Raw genomic sequence first — 22,421 nt, forward strand, 5'->3', positions numbered from 1 at the left:
TGGACAAAACTAGTTTGCATCTTGCGCACATGTTAGATTTTCTGTGCGCTATGGTCTGGCTCCTGCCTCTTTAGAGGTAGCTCCTGCCCAACAGGTGATGTCCGATACCCAGGAGCCGCTTTTTGCTCCTGGTGAACAAATCCTAATTTGGATCCCTGGGTTAGGAGTGGTCATTCAGGCACCCCCTTTTCTCTAAGCTTCTTGAATCACTGGTGTCACCCTTACTCTGCTTTTCTGGAATCTTCTGCTCAGTCTGGTTTTCGTCCCGGTAGAGGCACTGTGAGTGTACTGGTTGCCATCCAGGATGACATGGTCAGGCTGGTGGACACTGGTGGAGTGGGTGCCCTGGCATTCTCGATCTCCCAGCAGCGTTCGATATGGTTGACCACTGCATCTTGCTGTCCCGCCGTGCCCAATTTAGTATATCTGGTCAAGTGTTGGCCTGGTTCACGTCATTCCTGGTGGATCGTACTCGGACCCTCTCGATGCCAACCTTCCTTTCTGATCCACGTCACCTCAATTGCGGAGTCCCTCACGGCTCCTCTTTGTCCCCAATCTCATTTAACATCTATATTTGGGCCCTTGTATGTATGATCCGCTCCTTCGGCATCAGATTAACAAGTTACTCTTACCTGGTATCGTTCTTACGATGGGATGGTCCGACAACGTATTCCATATCTATGACATATAATCACCACAGCTGTGCTGATTATATGTCATAGATATGTAATACGTCGGAGGACCCAATCCCCTCGAAGCTACTTGTATGCCGACAACACCCAGATTCTGATTAGACCTTGATCAAGCTGAGGGGTCGTCGTGCTCGAGTGTCTGGCAGCCGTGGGAGAATGGATGAACTGCAATTGGCTCAAACTGAATGGGGACAAAACTGAAGTGATGGTGGGGAGTTGTCCCCCTGATCCCACACTGACCCGATTCTCTGGGTCCTCTAGCAGTTCCGGTTAGTAAGGTGAAAAATCTAGGTTATTCTCTCGGCTACACTTAGGATGGACAAACAGATTACAGCAGTCTGCCCAGCAGGTCATTTTCAGCTCAAGGTCCTTCGGATGTTTCTCCCCCATGATCCCAGTCCCACTTCGTCCTCCAGTGGTGGCTGCCTTGGTACCATCATGCCTAGATTACTGCGACTCTTTGTACCTGGCCCAACCCAAGGGCTAGATAAAACAATTACATTTGCAGAATTCACTGGCTACCAGTGATCCAACAGATCAAGTTTAATTGTTCACCGTGCCCTCCATGATCAAGCCAAGTTTACGGTACCTTCCCAACCGTGACCTTCACTCAGCTTCTGCATGCTGTGTAGTGGTGCCAAGATAAAAAAGGGGTATGTGTTGGTGGGTGGGCCTTCTCCATGGCTGCTGCATTCCTGTGGAATGAGCTCCCGTTATCCATAAAGAGAACAAATAAATTACCCTTTAGAAAGGCTGTTAAAACCCATCTATTCGGACACTTCAGCGATGTTCGGCCTGTTTTCATCTTCCCATAGCGCAAAGATACCTTTGGGTGATGGTGCGCTCAATAAATACTAACATAACACACCAACACTGAATATCTAGTCATAAATAACTGGCTTCTTCTCCAGAACTGTTCTTTAAGTGCACATGCTTTAGATTCAAAAGGAGCGTTTGTACACCTTTACAGCATATGAAAAAAGGTGGGATGCGAAAAAGGTGTGATGCGTAGGCTCACTTTAAAGAAGTTCTAAACCACCTCTGCTCCGCCCCCTGCTTCTGCATTCTTTAAATTCCAGTCAGTATTGCCTTGTGAAAGTTTGTGTTACTGTTCACATAGCCAAGCCTCAATTGTTTGAGGCAACACCTTTCGGCATTAGAAGGAAGTCCCCCATGCCCCATTTCTATTTTGGTGAAAGGTGCAATGGTGGTTGCTTCCTTGATCTGGTCATCTGGCCCCTTGCAGTTCTGTAGTGACGAGATAGTTGTGGTGCCCCTTTAAGAAGCAACTATTCATGGTCTAACTTTTGCCCACATCTGCCCAGAAGTGGGGAGTCCACAGCAAAGCAGCAGCCATCTGTAATACAAATTCTCCTGAGGGGATTCCTTTAGAGCCCTTCCCATCCTTGCTACGAAGAGGTGGTATTTATGCCTCGTGAGCCACTTCTTTCTATGCAAGACTTAACACTGTTACCGATTGGCAAATATAGGTTGGCAAGATGTTTTGCCTTTGTACCAACAAGCTTAGAGAGGTTTGTTCGTGCTTCACATTCTACAGAAGTGCCACAGGGTAGAAGTATCCAACCAGAACGGGGTTGTGCCTTTAGCAGTCTGCTCAAATTCGCAATATTCACTTGCTGGGGAGCATTGGGTGCGCTACTCTGGGGAGGTCACAGAAGTGGCTTCCTACTCCAATTTCATGCCATTGCCAGTATTTCAAAAACCTTTTCTAGTAGTCTTCCTCAAATCCCTTGGTTTTCTGTATGCCAGGAGATTTCTGTACCATCCCACTCAAGTGTAGAGTTTCTAGGCAGGCTGGGATATGTGGGGGGCCTCACTTCTCACCATAAGGAAGATCTTGGGAGCCTTTTGTGCAGAGGAACAGTTGCAATGGACAAACTTGGCAGCGCTGCTGTTTTGAATGGGACATTGATGCAGTTACTGATCCAATTGGGGATTGCAAGATGCCTCTCAGCAGTTACTTCCAACAGGCTTCTAGGAGTACAAAGAATGTGGATACCATATTTTGCATATTTATATATGCTGCCTACTGGAAGGAGAGCTTAAGTAGGCTTATCCTGAGAGAAAAATGAATCATTATTGGATTGGCACTTTGCCAGGAAGGTCTTATATAGGAATATAATACCTAGACTGTGTGGAACAGAACATGGACTGCCAATCACTGAGAAATCTAGGACTAATTGCCAACTACATGAATATGTGGTTAATGACAATTTGAAAGGGCATAAAACTATGTAAACTCAGTAAATGCAAGTTTCAAATCCTTTGCAACATGTAACAAACTGAAGATTTAGTGCAGACACCATTTTATTGGGCTTGCCCGTTTGGTTCACAAAGATCAGCCACACATCTTTCATCTAAAAGTCAATAGGAGGACTTTAAAAAGATACATGCCTTTTGGCAGGAGCAAGGTTACCTGTATGGCCAATAGCCTGTGTTGGGTAAGAATTGGTGCAGTCACACTGTGTGAGACTACACAAGACATATCTGCTTGGTATTAGGTAACCCCAACCCTTTGGGTACAGGTCTGTACTACACACACTAGTAGTGTGACTTAGCAGCCAGGCCCATCGCAAGAGGGGTAAACACGAGCTGTACAGATGAAGTCAATAAAAGTAACCAAGTAACACTTATTCAAGGTTTCAGTTATGAATATGTATTTATACATTCGTTTTAGTTCAGCATTCTTTAGAAAAGGCAATCGTTTGTAACAGTCAAGTAAACTTTGGAATCGCTTTACAAAGTCAATAAAGTGGACTACTCTTTGGACATGTGAATACATTTCTCCTACTACCTGAAGGGACTTCAATAACAAGGATAGTATTGAATTAATCTTAACACCAATATACTCTTCAGACTGGGTTTCAGGAAGGAAGTGTTAGGGAAATAGAAAGCCTAGAACATACTAATAAAGTGAAGACAGTTTGAATCCTCTAATGAAATCTAGGTAAGCCTTTCCCAGCAGTAAAAGTGTTCAACAAAGTACTACCTATGAGGTGACAAGCAATGCTAAAGTCTTTCACGAAATCCGATAGTTCAAGAAAATCACTAGAAGAAATACAAGCTGTTAAGCCTGTGCAAGGAGAGTTGAAATCAAAAAGGTAATCCAGTGCACTTCAAGTGAGAAAGCACGTCTTCTGGCAATAAGTTAAGTACCCAAGCCCCCCACGGTACCTCTGGTTTGAAGAAAGTGTTCCAGCTGCATTCTGTCTTGCTACAGCCAAGCAGACCTTTGCTCCTGCGGCAGCACTCGGGAGAGGACTTGGTCATCTATGGATTTGCTTCGATTCAGCGGCTTTGTGCTTTCAGCGCCTTGTAAACAGCACTGATGCAGAACGAATATCCCCAGTTGGACTTTCCTTGCTTCCTCGGTACGGGACTCTGGATCGGTATTTCCTGCTTCTGGAGTGTCCTTAGGCTCCTGGAGCTTTTGGCCAGATTTGTTCTGTGGAAGATGTTGCACTCTGTAATAGACACTCGACCCCTGGCATTGGGCTTCTGCAGCACTGGAGAGGCATAGCAAGTCGGGGATTGCATCAAGTGGAGTTTGTCTCGGGGTAGTTGGTCCAACCAGGCCAAGGGGAGAAGTAGTTTCGTCCAGAGCTTGTCGATGTGAAAAAGAGGTCAGCACAGCACCAGGGCTTCATCGGGCACTCCGAGGTCCAGGAGTTTTCAGCAGGCTTCTCTTCACGATTTCTTTTTCCGAAGTTTCTCCAGTGGCCGACTATGCCTGTGTCTCAAAAAGGAACAAGTTACTTTCCTGTAACTGTTGTTCTCCAGCATGCGTCTGGCTTGGATTCACATGCTCATGAATATTCCCTGTCAGGATGGGAATCTCGGTAAAGAAAAAAATCAGTTTCACTTCTGAACTGTCTCTCCTAATAACCAATCACTGGTCTCTGGGTCCTACTGCCACCAGCCAATGACTGCCCTCTACCGAAGCCCCTCCTCCAGCAGCCATCTTCAGATTTGGTAACACAAGGTGGCAGTAGGACCAAGAGAAGAGCTGCAGAGGGGTAGGTGGGAGGTTTCATATGTGAATCCATGCCAGACCCATGCTGGAGAACAACTGTTACAGGTAACTTGTTCCTTCTCTGGCATGGGGTCTGGCATTGATTCACATGCTCATGAATAAAGAATACATAGCAGCACACGCACAGCCACGGGAGGTGGCAAGGCTAAAAACATTAAGCATCTCAACATTAAGTATCTCTTACCTCCTCACCAGGCTCAACCTTCAAGCAAACAGGTTGTGCAGCACTGCTTGGCTAACTCGACTCCTCCCTGGAATCCCTGTCGACGCAGTAGAACTTTGTGAAGGTGTGCGTCGACCTCCATGTAGCAACTCTGCAGCTGTCAAGCAGGGTCACAACAGATGGGAATACCGTAGTTGCAGCGATCGCTCTCGTCGAATGGGCTCTTGGACGGCCAAGCAACGGTCTGTTTGCCAACCGGTGACAATGGGGGATGCAGGCGGAGAGCCACTTGGAAATGGAAGCCTTGGAGAGTGCCTCCCCATGGTTCACAGGGCCAAAGTTCACAAAAAGTAGCGATGTCTTCCGAAAACTGTGTGTTCTACATATAGCTACAACGCTCTAGGCACATCCAGTGATTGCAAAGTTCTCTCAGCCGGCAACAAAGGCGTCGGGAAGAACACAGGTAACACCAAGGGCTTGTTTAGATGAAAGTGCGACGGCACCTTGGGCATGAAGGAGGGATACGTCAAATAAGGTGGTTTACAGGACAGGGCCTGGATCTCTCCCACTCGTGCGGAGATGGCCACAAGAACTCTGCTTTCCACGACAAAGTCAGTGGCGCCGAATGCATAGGCTCGAACCATGGACCCACGAGCCTAGTAAGCATCAAATTGGGCTCCCACGCCAGAGCCTTCACCAGCGTGAACTAGCAAAATAGTCCTTTGACCAACTCCTTGACCAAATGATGTGACCATAAGGATGATCGTCCAGGAGATCTGGAGTAGCAGGAAATAGCCACCAAATTAACTTTGATGGAAGCATGACCCAGTCCTGCTTTGGCCAACAACAACAAATACGGAAGCACCTACGCAGCAGTGACTTGTAGAGGGTCGATCTGAGTACGGCAAATGGCAAACCTCTTCCACTTGTGCCCGTAGCATTTGAGTAGATGAAGCTCTGGCCTTGGCAAGCAACTCCTGGAAATCCGCTGGAAGATCGTAGCCCCCAAACTCGTACTGCAGGAGCAAGGACTTCAGGTTCAGCGATCCTGGGTCGTAGTGCAGAATCGCGCCTCCTTCCATGGCAAGAAGATCTGCATCCGCCAGAAGCTTGACTGGAGGGGACGCTGACCTGTCCAGAAGGACCAGGTACCGTATCAGTCTCGGCCACGCCAGTGCGACGAGGATCATGCACCAGAACCATCCAAGTTGATGGACTAGTTGAAGAAGCAACAGAGGGAACGCATATAGAAACAGGCCCTCCCAGGGGAACGAGAATGCAGCCCCCATGCTCCCTGGTTGGGAAAACCTGCTGGCAAACCTCCAGCACTTGGTGTTCGTCGCTGTCGCAAACAGGTCGATCTGGGGATTGTCCCATCAGTGGAATAGGTGATCCACTTGGTCCTGCCGAAGTTTCCACTCGTGGCAAGATTGCAGCTCCCTGCTGAGAGAGTCAGCGATGGTGTTCTTCACTCCTGCTATATGAAATGGGGTGAGGAACATCCCCTGGGCTACGGCCCAGTGCCAAAAGTCCTGCGCCTCTTAGCACCAGGGGATCTGGTTCCTCCTGCTTCCGGATGTAGATCATCATAGTGGTGTTGTCCGTGAACACCCATACCACCTTCCCCTTGAGGGCCGGAAGGACTTTAGGGCCCAAAACACTGCTCCAACACGATGTGCAACGAGTGCTCCTCTGGTAGCCACAGGCCTCTTGCATGAAGACTTCCGGAGAGCGCGCCCCATCCTTCCGGTGAGGCGTCCGTCGTGACCGTCTGACGAGTTGGGGTCTGGAAATCTGTGCCTTCGGATAAAGGTGCGCACGCCCCCCCCCCCCCCCACCACCGTGTAGCTAGACGGAAACTCGTTGTGTGATCTTGTCCTCGAAGCTCCCTGCCACTTGTATCCAACAGGCGTCGAGGAACTCCTGCAGCAGACGCATCCATAGCCTGCACCGCTGAATGAGATATGCATGACATCATGCCGAGTAGGGACTTGACACCTCACCCTCGCGACCTTCAGGGCCAACAGCCGTTGCACCTTGCCCAGGATGGCCACGATCCTATGGAGACACCAAACATAACACTGTATCGAGTCAGGCTCTCAGAAACAGTGCGTCCTGCGATTGAGTCAAGCAGGACTCTGCAAAGTTTATCGAGAACCCGAGGTCAGTCAGTAGTTGGACCATCTTCTTTGTGTGGGAGACAGCAATGTCCTACGAGTTCGTACAGATTAACCAGTCGTCCAGGTACAGGTACACGTGGGTCCCTCGTAGAGGCAGCTGCGCCGCCACCAGGGCCAGACACGTGTGGCGTCGACTTCGAAGGGAAGGGCCTTGAACTGGTAATGTTGTCCTTGAATTACCAAGTGTAGGTATGCGGTGTCACTTGTGCATCTAGATGTGAAAATGGGCATCTTTCAAGGCCATTGACATGAGACAATCCCCCACTTCCAGCTGTCCAAGCACGTGCTGAAGAGTCACCATCCGAAACCTTTGGGACGGAGGTCTAGAATGGGCCTTCTTTGGTTAATTCCCCCCCAGGAGTACACTCCGGAGCCTCTTTGGGACGAGCTTGATCGCCCCCTTTTTTAACATGGCCCGTACCTCCAGGAGCTGAGGGAGATGGTTTTCCTGACGTGTCACTGGTGGTATCTGCACACTTCCGTTGGAACTCTAGGGTATGTCCGTGGGCCAGACAGTCCAGCACCCAATCGGTGGAGATGGTCTTCCACACGCGGACTAAGTATGCCAGTCGGCCTCCCACTAGGGTGCATGGGTGGGGGCATCCACCTCCAGACTTTGCGCTGCCCCTATAGGTCTCTTGGGCCGATGAGCGGTAGGGCCGACAGGACACCGCTACTGTTGAAGCATGCCCAAGGCATGAGCCGTATGTCTGCTTTGATGGCCCGGAGAGACTCGTCCAGTCTTTCCAAACAAATTGTCCCCATTGAAGGGCATGTCCAACACTTTCAACTGAACATCCTGGTAGAAATGAGTGGCCCTCAGCCAGCCTTGCCAAAGGCAAACGCTGTTGCCCATTTGACAGAATCCCGTGTCGGCAATGTCTGTGCACCACAATGGCGTGGTCCGAAGCCACCTCGCCTTCCTGTAGAATCTCCAACGCCTCAGCCCTCTTGTCGTCGGGAAGGGAGTCCAGGAAGGGGGGGCCATCTTGAACCAAAGTTACCTGTCGTAATGTGCCACAATGGTGAAGGCGTTAGCGGCCTTGATGGTAGCTGCCTATGTCATCACTCTTTGCCCCATGGCATCCAACTTCTTCATTTCTTCATGTAGAAATCCCTCCTCGCCGGAGCAGATTAAGGTTCTTCATGAGGGACAACCTCTCGTCCCAAATGTCATCCAATAACGGATCGAAATCACCGTCTTCCTCTTCGCCTGCTGTCGCTGGTAAAGGAAACTTCACCAGGACAAACTGGAATAGCTCCATGGCCCTAGAGATCATGGTGTGGAATGAGCCAATTTCGTCGGGCGGTGAAGAACTGGCAGGCGGGGATGGGAGATCCCACAGGCCGCCACTGTCATCCGTGCCAGTCATTGCAGTGTCTGGTTCTGTGACATCCTTCGGGGGGGCGCAGGATGCGAGGGGTGAAAAGGCAGAGGGGGTGAACTCTCCTCTTGATGGTGGTGGTTCCTCCGATGGGGCCGACGCTGCAGGTAGGGTCGTCGGCGGGGATGCCGGCGCAAGAGGAATCCTTGTCTGGATCTCCGAGCACAGGGTATGCAGGGCAGTAAGAATGTCCACAGAGATATCCCCAGAAGGCTGCTGGGGTGTTTGCGGCTTAGGCTGGTCCGCTCCGTCGTCACGGCTGTCATGATCTCTGCTTCCAAAAGGTCAGGGTTTTCCCAACTCCCTTGGAAGCAGATCCATAACCCAGGTTCCGAGGGCCAACCAGTCCCAATTGGGACCTTTTGGACCCAGTCCTGGCGCCAGTGGCACCAGGCTCATAAATATGCCCAGTCCCAGCGCTGGAAGCGCCGGGCTCATAATGCTTGGGTGGACTTACCTGCAGCAGACCATGCTGCTTACTTGCCTGCCAGCTGAGCCTCTGATCCTCTTCTGTTTGGAACTACTTTTCCTGTTGGGTGGGGCAGGAGCCACTCCCTAGATTCAGAACACTGGAACTCTTCTGGAAAGCAGGAACTCTTTTCTTACCAAGGCGTGGCTGTGGAAGGAGACACCTAAGCACTACAGGAGGCTATTTAAACCACACCCGGTGGATGAATCTTGCTTTGCGTTATTCTGCATCCTCTGCAGCAGAACGCTCATCGTGTCTTCTGCATCGGATCCTGGGCCTAAGGGAAAAGGCTTACCATCCTGAATCCAGTCTTCAGCAACACCTATAAAGACAAGAAAGAACAGGTTAGCATTCCGGCATCTGAAAGACAAAAGCTTACCAACTCTTCGCACGCTGCGGAGGCCTTCGGCGCTGCATCCTGCATCTGAAAGACAAAACAAGGTGCGTTTAAAGACATTGGGGAACTTTAATACTCGCGTGCCATTACTCCTTTCCACATCTAACCCAGTGGGTAATCCGGCACCCTGCAGCCGCTCCGAACTCGTACCTGCAAAATAAAAGACAGTTGGAGCGCATCGTGAAGCAGGCAACAAGCGCTTACTTACGTGCTCCCAGGCGCTTCTATTCATCACACGGACTCCATCTTCAACTCACTTCAGCCCGTCATCTGCCATCGCCGGAACCTGCAAAACAAGAGACATCATTACTAAAGACTTTAAAGACAATAGAATTACTCGAAACGTACTGTTCGTGCAGTAAACGACGGACAGCAGTCCTCTGAAGTCAAGAGGCCTGCGCTACCGATCCAGTGAAGAAACTCGTTACAGCACCCTGCCCCGAGGCAGATGGAGAGCTCAGCATTCACTTACCTAAGACATCTTACTCTTGAAGTCAGGCATACAGTGCACAGAGGTCCAGCCCAAAGAGCCAACCGGGTGCTACACATCACCTTTGAAGATCCCAGTCAAGACCGGCGCCTCTGCGAGAATCAGGTGAGCGTTACAACGGCCCTGTTGCTCCTAGTCTGTTTCCTTTTGATCATTGCCCTCTTCGGGATCCACCCCGTAGGGACTGCTCGACGCATCTCCCCTCTTGGAGGACCGGGAGGCTGGCAAGTTCTTCCTCTGAGGAAATGTCTGTGCCCTGGAGAACTACCGTGCCCCCCCCCCTCTCTGCGAACAAGGTAGACAGTTTCAGTGAAATGATGGGCATCACCTTCTCCGGAGTCTTCGCTGGGCTTTAAAGAGGACTCCCTCCTGCCAGGCAGGGATACTCTCGCCTTCGGGGCCGTGTCCTGCGAATCCGTCCTGGCTGCCTTCGCGAGGGACGCCACTACCACTTCAATGAAGTGTACGTCTTCACATCATGCACCTGGGCCATCGCGGTCTTGGCGATTCAGAGGCCTCCATATTGGGGGAGGGTTGGGCCCACTCCCCATTGGCCTTCTCTGTCGGGCCGATCTGTCTTTTCCCGAAGCTTACCCGGGTGGTCTGACTTCCTCAAAGAACTTGAGGTGCCCGTCACAACTGCGCTCCCGGAGGCAGTGGCCTCGCGGTGCTTAGCCTTATGGTGGTCCCCGCAGGAGGGGGTGCTCTCAAAAGGTCATAGACTGCTCACCTTTCATCTGGGCAGGGGAGGCATGTTGCCGGGAATTCACTCAGTAAAACTTAGAAAAATCGTAAAATGCAGCTTGAGAGCTAAAGCACGAGGCCTCCAAACACTTGAACGTGCAGTAAAAATCGGAAGCTGGCTGCCGGAGGAGGGGCTTAGTTAGAGGGCAGTCATTGGCTGGGGGCAGTAGGACCCCAGAGACAAGTGATTGGTTATTAGGAGAAAGACAGTTCAGAAGTGAAACTGATTTTTTTCTTTACCAAGGATTCCCAGCCTGATGGGGAATATTCATGAGCATGTGAATCCATGCCAGACCCCATGCTGGAGAACCTTGCCTTTTAAGCTTGTTCTCATTCATTCACAGCCCTAGGCTGTCAATCACCTAGCAGGACAGCCAGCTGTCCTATCAGGACTGGTTTCGCTCAGGCACACCTAGAGACAAAGGACAGGGGAGTTTTGAGACCCCTCCCTCACTTCCTGTCCTTCCAGACACTGGAGCCAGGGGCGGGCTTCAGGGCTGAAGCCCAAAAAAGGCAACACACACAAAGGGCTCAAACCGGTCTCAATTTGCAGAATAATATCCCAGAAAGACCTCACAAACAGAAAATGGCGAAAAAAGACAACAGGGGCCATTTTGACAAAATGGTCACCCATGCATGCTGTACTGTAGCAGAGGGTTTCGCCTGCAGTAAAAATGCACACTGGTAGTAAAATGTAAACCACTGCCACCAGCCATTTAAAGTAGTAAGGGTAACACCACGTTACATGACAAAGTAGGAAGAGGGGCTACTAGGTAACCCTCCTCCCTCCAGCACTCCACATATGCTAGTGTGTGCTGGACCTAAAGTAAATAAGATCAAGGTCACCACACTATTTTTGCGAATAGTTCACCCACGAAAAGGTATTTAAACCTTAAGAGAAATCCAAGGGATTTTAGTGACACTGCACTGAGGGTGCTGTGTGTCACAATACAAAAAGCAGATGCTTATGGAGTTTGTCATACTCCAAAGCAATGAAAACAAAATCCTAGTCAGAGAAAAACATGGAGTGAGAAAAAGGTCCCACTCAGGAGTAAAAATTAAAAAGTCAAGTCCAGCAAAGGAGCTGGGGTCTCTTGGGAGGAAATTAGAGAAATGATCACAGAAGAAAATTCTCCCCAACAGTCTGCATGACGGTGCTCAAACAAAGGGTAACCGCATTGAAGGAACTTACTTGTAAAACCAGTGAGGCAGAATATAAGACCATGTGACTGGTTGAAATGAGTGATGACAAACGGCCTCCCTCAGATTTGAAGGAGATGATTCGTAAGCAAAGGGCAGCTGCTTCAAAACAGATAAATCGGATCTCAATCTGAACTATCATGTCGAAAAAAGGGGAAGAGTTAAAACCATTGGCAAAAGAAAGCTAGATGGACACTCATTTGCCAGACTTCAAGGAATTTGGGGTGGCGAGGGTTAAAGCAAAAGGACAATGGAGTACGAGCAAAATGCAACACCATACCCATTGTTTCAAACCATCAAATCCATTGTACTGCCTGATGCCCCAAGCACGGTTCATGATGTGCATTTGAGTGCACAACCAAGCTTTATTCAGAATAAAATAAGTGGATCCAAGAAAAAGGTTATTCAAATTAGTTTTACAAAATGCATGTTAAATCACTGCACAGCAACATCACAAAAGCAGCGCTAGCAAAATCACATTTTGAAGATTGCAGATCATGTTGCTGCTTTAATGTTTAGTGAGGACAAAAGTACCTGGGATGGAGAAGTGGAGGCAGGATCTTTAACAGAGGTTGGAGGTGAGTCAGACAGACCAGTGCTGGAGCCATTCTGGGACGGATTTTGTTTCCTGACATCACACCAGGTTGTAAAAAAGAAAAAACAATTTGCAACCTCTTTGGTAAACTAATTGATGCATAAAGACCAATTCTAAAAATTCTATTCTATAAAATTACTTCATTCTTTGATTACATACCTGGAAAGAACTCTGTCTAACAACTGCTTATCTCCATCCAAGTACCCAGGCCAATCCTTCTGGATCTCCTTAAATACAAATTCCTTTAGCGTGTAAGAGTTGTCCTTCGGATTCAAATTTGCTACCTACAACACAATGTCACACTGTTACGGTGAATACAGGAATGCATGCAAGAACCAATTTCTTTTTTCAAAGACAAGGCAGCACAAGTGCAAAATGCATTTTTGACCCTTGCAACATTCAAGTGCTAAAAAGGTGGTGCGGATATTAACTGCTCATGATCAAAGCTCATTTTTCAATGTGCATAGACATTTTTTTGGAATATCCTAGATTAAATGGTACTATCTTCTGAAGGAAATGCTTGACCAAGTCTCTTGCTTGATCAGTCTTAAGATGTTACAGTACTTTAGTAGCAACAATCTAAATACAATCTGGACAACCCATTAAATACAAATTGGACAGCTCATTACTGTACACTTCTAAAAACAAAATATGTTGTTCAATACAAGAGAAACATTAAGCTTAACAGCCATTGATGGCCCGATCGGCAAACTGGAACACTGATGCACAAAAGAAAACTAGCAACAAATGCAAGCTGCAACTACATTCTGTCAGTGTGGTGACACGTTAAGATATTCCTGCAAGATCCCAATGACTCAGGAGTCTCATTTTCATAAGAGGACATGTAGCGTCCCATGTCTAGAATCAACTGGAACTCTGGGCTTGTTGGAACAAGAATCGGAACTACATTTCAGGGATTTGTTGCCGTGTGTGTGTATGACTGATTGAAGTAATAATTGTCGATCACCTTGAAAAGGAAGTATCTTCTAAGCCCATCTACAACTATTTTACACAGTTTATACTAATTGGAAGAAATTGATACAGGCAACTGAATAAGGGCGCTGTTCAGAGGTTTAAGTTATAACTATGGACAAAAGCTTGATCACAGAAGCCAGCTCTGTTTTTATAAGCAGACAGAACTCGTAAAATATTGTAAAGCCACAGCGGCAGGCTAAAGCTAAATCAAGTGGTTGGACAACTGCAGTAAAGCTCTCCTTGGTGCTTTAAAGAGTTAGACAATTACCTATAGGAGGTTGGCATATAGACTTTGAAAAGGTGAAGTCTGTTGCGCCATCTGCGTCAGGACTGAATCTTAAATGGATCTTTATTACTTGTTCACATAGCCTTTCCAGTGCCCACCTAGAAAAGGGGTTTGTTCCTCTGCCACACGACCACTGTACTGGGTAGCCCATGAAGGAGATTTTCTAACAGCCCACTAATGATAGGTGTTAAAGAGAACACTAATGGGTCGACCAAGTCAGAACAAAACACTCCATTTGTAATATAGTTGTACAATCAAGCTTCACTCTTAGGAACTGTTAGTGACAATGGGCCAGACAAAGGAAGATTACACAGATCTGAATAACGTATACACTATCACAAGAAATAATAAGTTTAAATAAGTAGACCAACACAAGAGTCACACCACCTTCTGTGGAGTGCCAAGGGGATACTTTGTCTATGACAGCCACAGCAGCAGAGATAAGAGGGATACAATCTCCTACTTATGGCTGGTGGAAGTGTTCAACTATTGTGTGAATTTTCTATCGCAGGTTATGTCCACAGCTCTGGTTATGCACAATAGGGTCACCCAAGTATTAACTAGGCGGCTCCCTTCTTTTTTGCCATTATTAGCGTGGTTGTTCTCAGTCAAGCCTTCTTTTATGGTCCTGGGTGGGAGAGGCCTGTGTGCTTTGCCTTTGGCGGGAACCCTCAGATGTCCCCCCCACCTAGGATCCAGTGTGTCTGGGCAGGCAGGAAGTGGGGTGGAGATTTTCACTCCACTGCCCTTTGTTAGGACAATTTTTCTGAAGTCAACTAAGGGCTTAGTAAAACCATTCAACTGAGACAGTACAAGACCCCACTCTTAGTATAAGGCTGTACCACTAGAGCACATGGTAGCATAGAAACATAAGCCAGTCTGATCTTAGGAGGGTGAGAGGGCTAGCAGTTGTACCACGACGCTCAGCAAGCAATCACTTAGTAAACCAACTTGACAAACTTTGTGAATAGCAGAACACAGAATCCAGTAACAGTAGAAACCTATACACGTTTTACAGGAGCTATCAGCAACTTAAAGGCAGGTATAAACCCTGTTATTGTGTCGGTTTACAACAGACCAAGGAATGCAAAACCCAGTGTTACACTTTATGAATTATTACAAGTTATTCTAGGTAGGTAAAACCCAAGACATCATTCTGGACAGGCCAACAGTAAGGCAGGGGAAGCATGACCCAGTTGGGGAAAAATATAATACATTTATTATAACAGAAATAGTGAAGTGAAACCAACAACATTACTTCACAGGTGAGTAATATAACCTTACATCTACTCTGTTAGAATGGCAAAACAGTTTCTAAGGAAAGACGTTGCATATAATTTTCAGAATGGCAGAAGATTTCTAAGGTAAGTAATAACTTTTGTAACTGTTCACGCCAAGTTACAGTTACCAACAAACTTCTTGCTGGGATCACTAGGGTCTAGAGTCCAACAGGCAGGTCAGGTCCTTAAGTAGTAAAGTTCCTAAGAAAGACTTTTACAAGCAAGTACTTTAGAGTTCGCTGAGGATCCAGGGCCGTCACAGAAGACACCCTAGGAGGATTCCAACAGGGGCCTGGGTGCACTGGACAAGGGGACTCCTAATCACAGACAACACCCCAAAACTACACAGGAATCACAAGAGACTGAGGTATGTAAACACCCAAGCCAGCACAGTACCTCAGCACAGAAGACTTTGCAGCAGGACTACAAGATCTGCAGCCAAAAACCTGGTAGTTGGATTCCAAGAGGACAGGACACTGGAAGGGCCTATGCAGACTTTAGCAGCAAGGATCACAGGGAAGGCTCTAGGCAAGGTTTTCCTCACGGCTGGATGCAGCTATGGATTTGGCGCTTTTTCATGAGCACAGAAGACAATCACTGGTCGGACTCTCATCGTTTGTAAGGTCCAGCATTCTGGGGAGGACTTTTTCGGGTTAGAATTGTGCCTCTGGTGATCCAGCAGGCTGTACATGAACTTTCAGTGAGATTCATATGTCTGTGCACTGTACAATGCTCGAGATACCAGGGAATTGGGGGTATTGCAGCCCTGCAAGGTAGCAGCATGGCGTGGGATGGCTCAAAATGCAGGTCTTCAGTCTAGTGGGTCCCACTAGGCTCTGGGTGGGGGGGGGGGGGTCATTGTTTTCCGAGTTCCCCAGGTCGATTGGAAGGAAGGGCTACAGCAGGCTCTCAGGTTGCTGGAAATAGTCTCAGCTCTTTTTCCTTAATCATTCTCTTCGGTTTTGGTTCCAGTGGCAGACTACCTCTTCAGCTTCCAGGATCTGACTTTTATGCAGGAACCTAGCCAATCAAACAGCCTTGGAACATTCAAACCTGGGGGTTTGGCAATTCTTTCGTCCAGCCTCCCAGTTTGAACTGGAATTCCGCAATTAGGCTTGAAGACAAAGGGCTGCAAGGGTTTGACTCATCCCCAGCTTCGGAGCCTGGGCAGGGAGTCGATCCGACCCCCCCCCCCCCCCCCCCCACCTGAAGATAAATACACAAAGGAATTTCCCGCCCTGGATGTCAGGGGGAGGGGGAAATGGGCAGACACTAAAATGGTGAAAAAAACAAGACCAGGGCCATTTTGGTAAAATGAGCACCTGTGCAAACAGCCCACAGTAATTGTGCACCGAATTGGTAAAAAGGTTCACAGCCACCAGCCATTAGAGATATGTTTGTCCTTGTAACAAATGTTGAATTTAAAATGAGAAAGGGGATACTCAGTATCTCCCAAGCACTCCACATAAGGTGGGGGGTGCCGGTCTCACTTAATAAAATGTAAAAGGGAAGATCCTTTCTACCCTTGGGAACTTTAGTTCTCACAAGGTTAGCCAGAGAAAGTTAAAAGGGGAGCCCCTAGGGCAACCAGCAACAATAGGCACTTGTTCCCAAAACGTTGTCAAAGAGGCTCATTTGTAAAAGACACTATGGAGAGTATTAAACATGACACCAATAAAGAGTAAAAGATTCTGTGAGTGTGAAAAAAGGTTCCCACTCAGAAGTATAAGGAAAAATAATCCACCCGTAAAATTAAAAAGTTCTGAGGTTGACACAGGTCAGGAAGATTTATCATTACTTTGAAAATCTTACCTAACAGGAATACGTCCAAGTCTTCGTTGAGCCTTCAAGGACACCCACGGAGATCCGATCCAACTCGTCCTGACCACCTCAGCAGAGTGTGGGACTGTAAGACGTGAAGACTGACCAGGTGAACAACATCCTGTTTGTGCTGCAGAAAAGGTGCCAAAACCGCAGGGTGGCCAGAGAAGTTGCTGAAAGCTGTGCCAGAGGTCCCCCCTCGAGGCTGCTGCTTAGAGATCCCATCCATTGTCCTGCCTTTTGTCAGACCAGAAAATCCAGGTCAGGTCGAGCGCCAACACATAATGGAGAATCCAGCTACAATCTTTTCCTCTAACCTAAGGTACTGGGTGGGGGATGGGGGGTGAGTGGGGAGGGGAAGGCATTGCTCATCTTGATCGGTGAAGTCGCTCCAAAGCTGAGAGCATAGGTGACCAGGATACATCCCTCCCCTAACTTCCGACTCAAGACGCCGAGTGTGTCCCTTTAGCAAGTCCTTAACAGGGTCCCTGAAGTGAATTTAATCTTGCTACACACTAGAGACTAGAGACTTGTATCCACAGGAACCTTTCATATTCTGCTGCTTGTCAAGACTAAGGCTTCTCTAAACTACATTTAACTAGGAGATTGAGTGTTGGAATTAAAATACTTGCTCTGAAAAGAGACTGCCTTTAGAATCTTAAGCCTTGCTAGTACAACACTAACCCAACTATTTTTCTTCACAAAAATCACCATTTTAAATGTGTATGCAGAGTAAATGCCTTTACCCTATTCCTGTTAAGATTTGCGAGTGTGCGTTATTACCAATAGAAATTACTGTCAAAAGCTGCATCAAAAGTAACGGCAAGCAACTATAAACTAAGCATTGGCCTTTGAAAAGTATCCTACAGTATTCCTGAGTGTTTCAGTTTGTGCTTAGTATTTTAAAGTGATTAATAAATCTATATTTTAATACATATGTAAGTGCAAGTGTTTCTTTGATGTGCATTACTAGCTAGGTTCAGTGTACTGACCTACAGCTCACATCTTCCTCTCATAAGCCCAACTGCTCTGCCACTGTACTAAGGTTCCACCAGCAGTACAGACTGATACTAAGTTGGGATCTCCAAACCACTGGCATTGTTTTGTGAAGTCCTATCTTCCAGAGTGGGAAAACGCTCCACAGCCCCAATGCCTGCCCCTGTATGGCTATACCAGCTGCTCAGCAACAGTAGCCTATGTTCAGCAGCAGTTCTCCAGCAATTCAGGCAAGAATGTGCAGGGTCTCAGAAAATATTCACTCCAGGGGTATTGATATTTTATTTCTATTGCGCTCGTACACAAGTGTTTCAGAGCGCGACAGGGCAAGGGAGGGGAACAGGGAGTACAAAACAACGATCTTACTAGGCACAGTGACATTGAGAACGCGCAAGTGCATGGGAAAGGGGTTGGGGAAAAGTGCACTGAATGGGGAAGATGTGGAAAGCGCGGAGGAAAGGAGAAACAAATAATAAAGGCAATGAACAGTGGTAGTGGAGCCGGCAGGTGCTGGGTTTAAGGCAGCAGACAGGGTAGGTCTGATAAGTGCAGGAACAAAAAGGGGGGTGCGGGGGCTGTATGGCTCCAGATACAGACCCCAGTGAAAGGGGTGGCCTGGAGGCAGTGCAGGAGGGTGGCCGGGTGAGCAGGTAGCTGGGCCCGGAGGACAGCGGGTGGCCAGGTGCAAAGTGCCAAGAGAGAAAAGATCAGCAAGAGAGGGGGAGCAAAGGCAGAAGCAAAGAGGAAGGTCTTGAGGTGCTTCCGGAACCAGAGAGGGTTCTCCTCAAGTTTTAGAGTGGCAGTAAGGCTGTCCAGAGGGAGGCCCCAGCTGAAGACAGATCTACCCCCAGCTAGTTTCTTTGAAAAACGGACCCTGAGGGAGGTAGAAGAGCAAAGAGCTCGAGAGGGGAGGTATTTGCAGAGGGATAGCTGAAGGTATTTTGGACCCAAGCCCCAGAAAGCCTTGAGGACAATGCAGAGGGTTTTGAATTTAATCCTTGCATCCACTGGGAGCCAATGGAGAGATTTCAGAGCTGGAGAGATACGATCCCATCGCTTGAGGCCAAGGACAAGTTTCGCAGTCCTGTTCTAGATTAGTTGCATAGGGCTAAGAGAGGAAACAGGTAGATTTATAACTAGGCTGTTACAATAGTCCAACCTAGAAAGAACCAGAGCTTGGGAGACATCGAGCTTCTGTGGGAAGGAGAGGAAAGGCAGAGTACCTCTGAGGAGGTGCAGTAGGAAGCTTGACTTTTTAGAGACAGATGTGGGCGGAGAAGGAAAGGTGTGGAGTCAAAGATAACCCAGAGGTTCTTAGCCTCGGCAGTTGGTGGTAGGAGGGGGGCCAAGGGAGGCCGGCCAGAGACTGAGGGGAAAGGATGGTGAAGGTGTGCTGATGAGGAGGATCTCCGTCTTGCTGGCATTCAGACAAAGATCATTGGCGGCAGACTAAGATTGGATTGCAGTTAGGCAATCAGAGGTGAGGGAGAGGAGGTGGCCGAGTGCAGCCTGAAAATTAGTCTAGTATCGTCAGCGCAACACTGGAGATTTGAGCAGAAAATGGCAATGCAATGGGTGAGAGTTGCCAGGGTGGCAGAAGCTGTCCCTCTATAAGGCAGCACAAAGGTTAACATGGCTGGCCAATCGGGCAGGCCACAAAACGTGGCACTCCAATAGGAAGTACACTAGGGATGTGTCTGGGGACTGTAAACCAGCTCAAACCACAGAGAGGATGAATTGTAGGCGTGGGTTCAGGGTGAGACTCCGTCATAAAAAGCATAGTGAAGCCAGAACCAAATTCCACCAGCCTTCTCCAACCCAGCGGTCCTTTTGAAGCAGTTGTGGTCTAGGTTGACCAAGGTAAACCCAAAGAATGGGTTGCAGTGGATGGTATACTTAAGTGCAAGTTTATCTGGCTACAAAAAGAAAGTGCACTCAAATTTGTACGGAACAACCCCCAAAATTGGATTCAATCCTATTTTTTTTTTTAATTTGCGTGGAAACATCCAGAAGGTTAAAATCACCACTTCTAGCTTTGAAGAAGGCTGGGTCCATTGGAATGGTTACAAGATGAGCGCTAGAGGAAATCATGTCAGACAGCTAATGCATAGCATGCCACAAACAGCATAGGGTCTGATAGTCTCTAAATATTTCAAAATAATGGTCCAATATTTGTAGCCATCTTCTGAACCTTCCCTTTAACTTCACTAAACACATGTGTTGCCAAGAAGGATCCATGTGTTGCCAAGAAGGATGCAATCATTGAACCCTATACAACACACAAGTGAGCCATTGTCCGACTGGACCAACAGATTGAGTGGCTTACTCTAAATTCAATTTTGTCTGCTATTCTGTATGGATTTAGGGAGGGCCTGGACTCAGTCACAGGGAACAAATCTGCATTTGATACTTTTGAAAATGTATATTCTTATGGGAACCCTGCATTTTAAGCCCTTGTGGACTGGTCAGCATGAAGTGATATGGTTCTAGCCAATGGGGTACATTTGATTCAAACTGCACCATGCTAATACTACAGCAGTTTGAACCTGCAAACTCGCCGCCTATAAATTCAAAAGGTGATGTCACAAGGAAAAACATCCCTTTGTTAGGTAAGATTTTCATATTTGTGATTAATCTTCCTGACCTGTGTCAACCTCAGAACTCTGCTTGGACTTCGGTACAAGGAGAAAAAATCCCCATGTGAGTGGGAATCTTTTCCCCCCCTCTCCTAATCCTTTACTCTTTTTATGAGTGACCTTTTTATATGTCTCTCCATAGTGTATGGTTTGAACTATAGTTTCCTATAACTTTTGGCCTTTGGCTGGGATGCCCCTTTGGACTTCCCTGTTCTCTTTTATGTACTTGAGTGAACTACTGTTCCCAAGAGCTTAATAGGGATTTTCATCCCCTTTACATTTTATATAGTGAGCCAGCACCCCCACCTTATGTGAAGTGCTGCGGGATACAATGTATCCCATGTCTCACTTACCTGTAATATTGTTGTTACAATTGCAAGTTTACTTGAAATGCTGATGGCAGTGGTTCTACCTTAGTGACCTTTTAGTCTCATTACGCGCAGGCTGTTAAATCAGCCCTTTGTCTTTCGCCCTACCTGAAAGGAACCAACTCCCAACGGGGGCTGGCTGTTCCGAACGGACCACCAGAAAATCCCCTTATGTAAACTGCAGGGAGAGATTGCAGAAGGTGTGATGTAGTTACTGATAAATACTCCGAACCTGGAAGCCGTTGACCATTGGAGCTGGAAGCAAAGAGTAAGAAGGCGTCTGCAGTGAACGGAGAGCCTGTGTAACGGGAGCCTGATGCAACCCTTCCCCATTGGCCTGGGGGTCCTAAACAAGACTGCTAGCAGAGGCTGGTGAGATCCACTAGTCTCAGGAAGACCTGCATTTTGAGCCATCCCACAACATGCTGTTATCTTGCTGGGCTGCAAACCGCCAATACCTTGGGATCTCAAGCCCGAGACCAGTGCATGGTCTTCTGAAGTCCGAATCCGTCCAAAACTTTGGTGGACTTCTCCTGGACCACCAGAGATGATGCAAATCCCTGAGGCCCCCTTACCAGAGTGAAGAGAATCTGACCAGCAATATTTGTTCATCTGGCTGCTGTAAAGAAGGTGCCAAATCCAGAGAGCCGCAAGAATCTGTTAAGAAACATTTGCTGGAAGCCTCCGACGACGACTGCTGCTGCTGCTGCACGTTCCCATCCGGTGTCCAGTTCTTTTGTCTCCAGACCAAGAATCCAGGGACTGGACCCTGTGCTGCTGCATCCAGAAGGCATCCACTACAAAGCTCTTTTCTCACAAGGTACTTTCTGGGCTTGGGTAATAACTATCCAAGTCTGTCGTGCAATCTGTGAGGGGGGAGTGTGTGATTCGAGTGGTGGGGAGTTTGCCCAACCACTTGCCCAGGCCTAATGCTGGAACACATAGGGAGCCTTCTGTGAAGTCCCTGAATACTTCAACTAACTTTGAAAGTGAATACTTGTTTAAGAATATCTCCTACGGAACTTTGACTTTCCGGCAACTGAACCCCGTTTCAACCTGCCTACAGCTGTTACCTAGACCACTAGAGTCCCTCTTCTGCCCGGAAGAACTCCGACAATAGACCAGGGAAGGATTGGATTAGAAAAGGATTCTGACTTGAAAGTATAACAAGTGCAAAGGTACTTGCTTGCTTAAGAAGTTAGAGTGGTAACAGTTTCTCTGTGAAAGTAGTAAGTCATTATGTTTAGGCTCATTTTCGAGTTGAATGGAGTTCCCCCTCCTAAAAAGTAATAGGTGTTGGTACTGTTTTATCATTGCTTAACTGAATGAGTCTAAAAGCTTACCGATAGGGTTTACATGCCATGAATAACCTTGTGTTATTCTTAAAGCTTAACATTGGGATTTGTTTCCCGTGGTCTGCTTTATACAGATCTAAAACAGTCTTCGAGTTTATTTTATTTATATAGCGCTGGTAACCCACAGGCATTTGGGCACACGAAAACACAGCCAGCCATACATGAAGGGGATAGAAAACTAGACTATACAGTATGAACTGAGCACATCATGGACGTGGGGACTCTAGTTGAAGAGTAAGGTCTTCAGTGTTGTGCAGAATACAGCCCCGTTTATCTCCATTTAAAGAGACGGTGTAAGGGAGCTCCACAACTGAGCAGCTAGCGTAGGGAAGGTC

At 47.6% G+C, this 22,421-nt stretch overlaps 1 protein-coding gene across 1 annotated transcript in view; it reads right to left on the reverse strand.

Annotated features, from left to right (window-relative positions):
- Positions 1–22,421, reverse strand: part of ELL2 (elongation factor for RNA polymerase II 2) — a 364,302-nt gene that overhangs the window by 47,263 nt on the left and 294,618 nt on the right. Inside the window, exons 6-7 of the mRNA XM_069627653.1 lie at positions 12,529–12,653; positions 12,309–12,402 (exon numbers count right to left, since the gene is read on the reverse strand). Of these exons, the coding sequence (XP_069483754.1) occupies positions 12,309–12,402; positions 12,529–12,653 (219 nt within the window). The remainder of the gene's footprint in view (positions 1–12,308; positions 12,403–12,528; positions 12,654–22,421) is intronic.

This window comes from Ambystoma mexicanum, chromosome 6p (assembly GCF_040938575.1).
Source record: "Ambystoma mexicanum isolate Mex_15411 chromosome 6p, UKY_AmexF1_1, whole genome shotgun sequence".
NCBI classification, from domain to species: Eukaryota; Metazoa; Chordata; class Amphibia; order Caudata; family Ambystomatidae; genus Ambystoma; species Ambystoma mexicanum.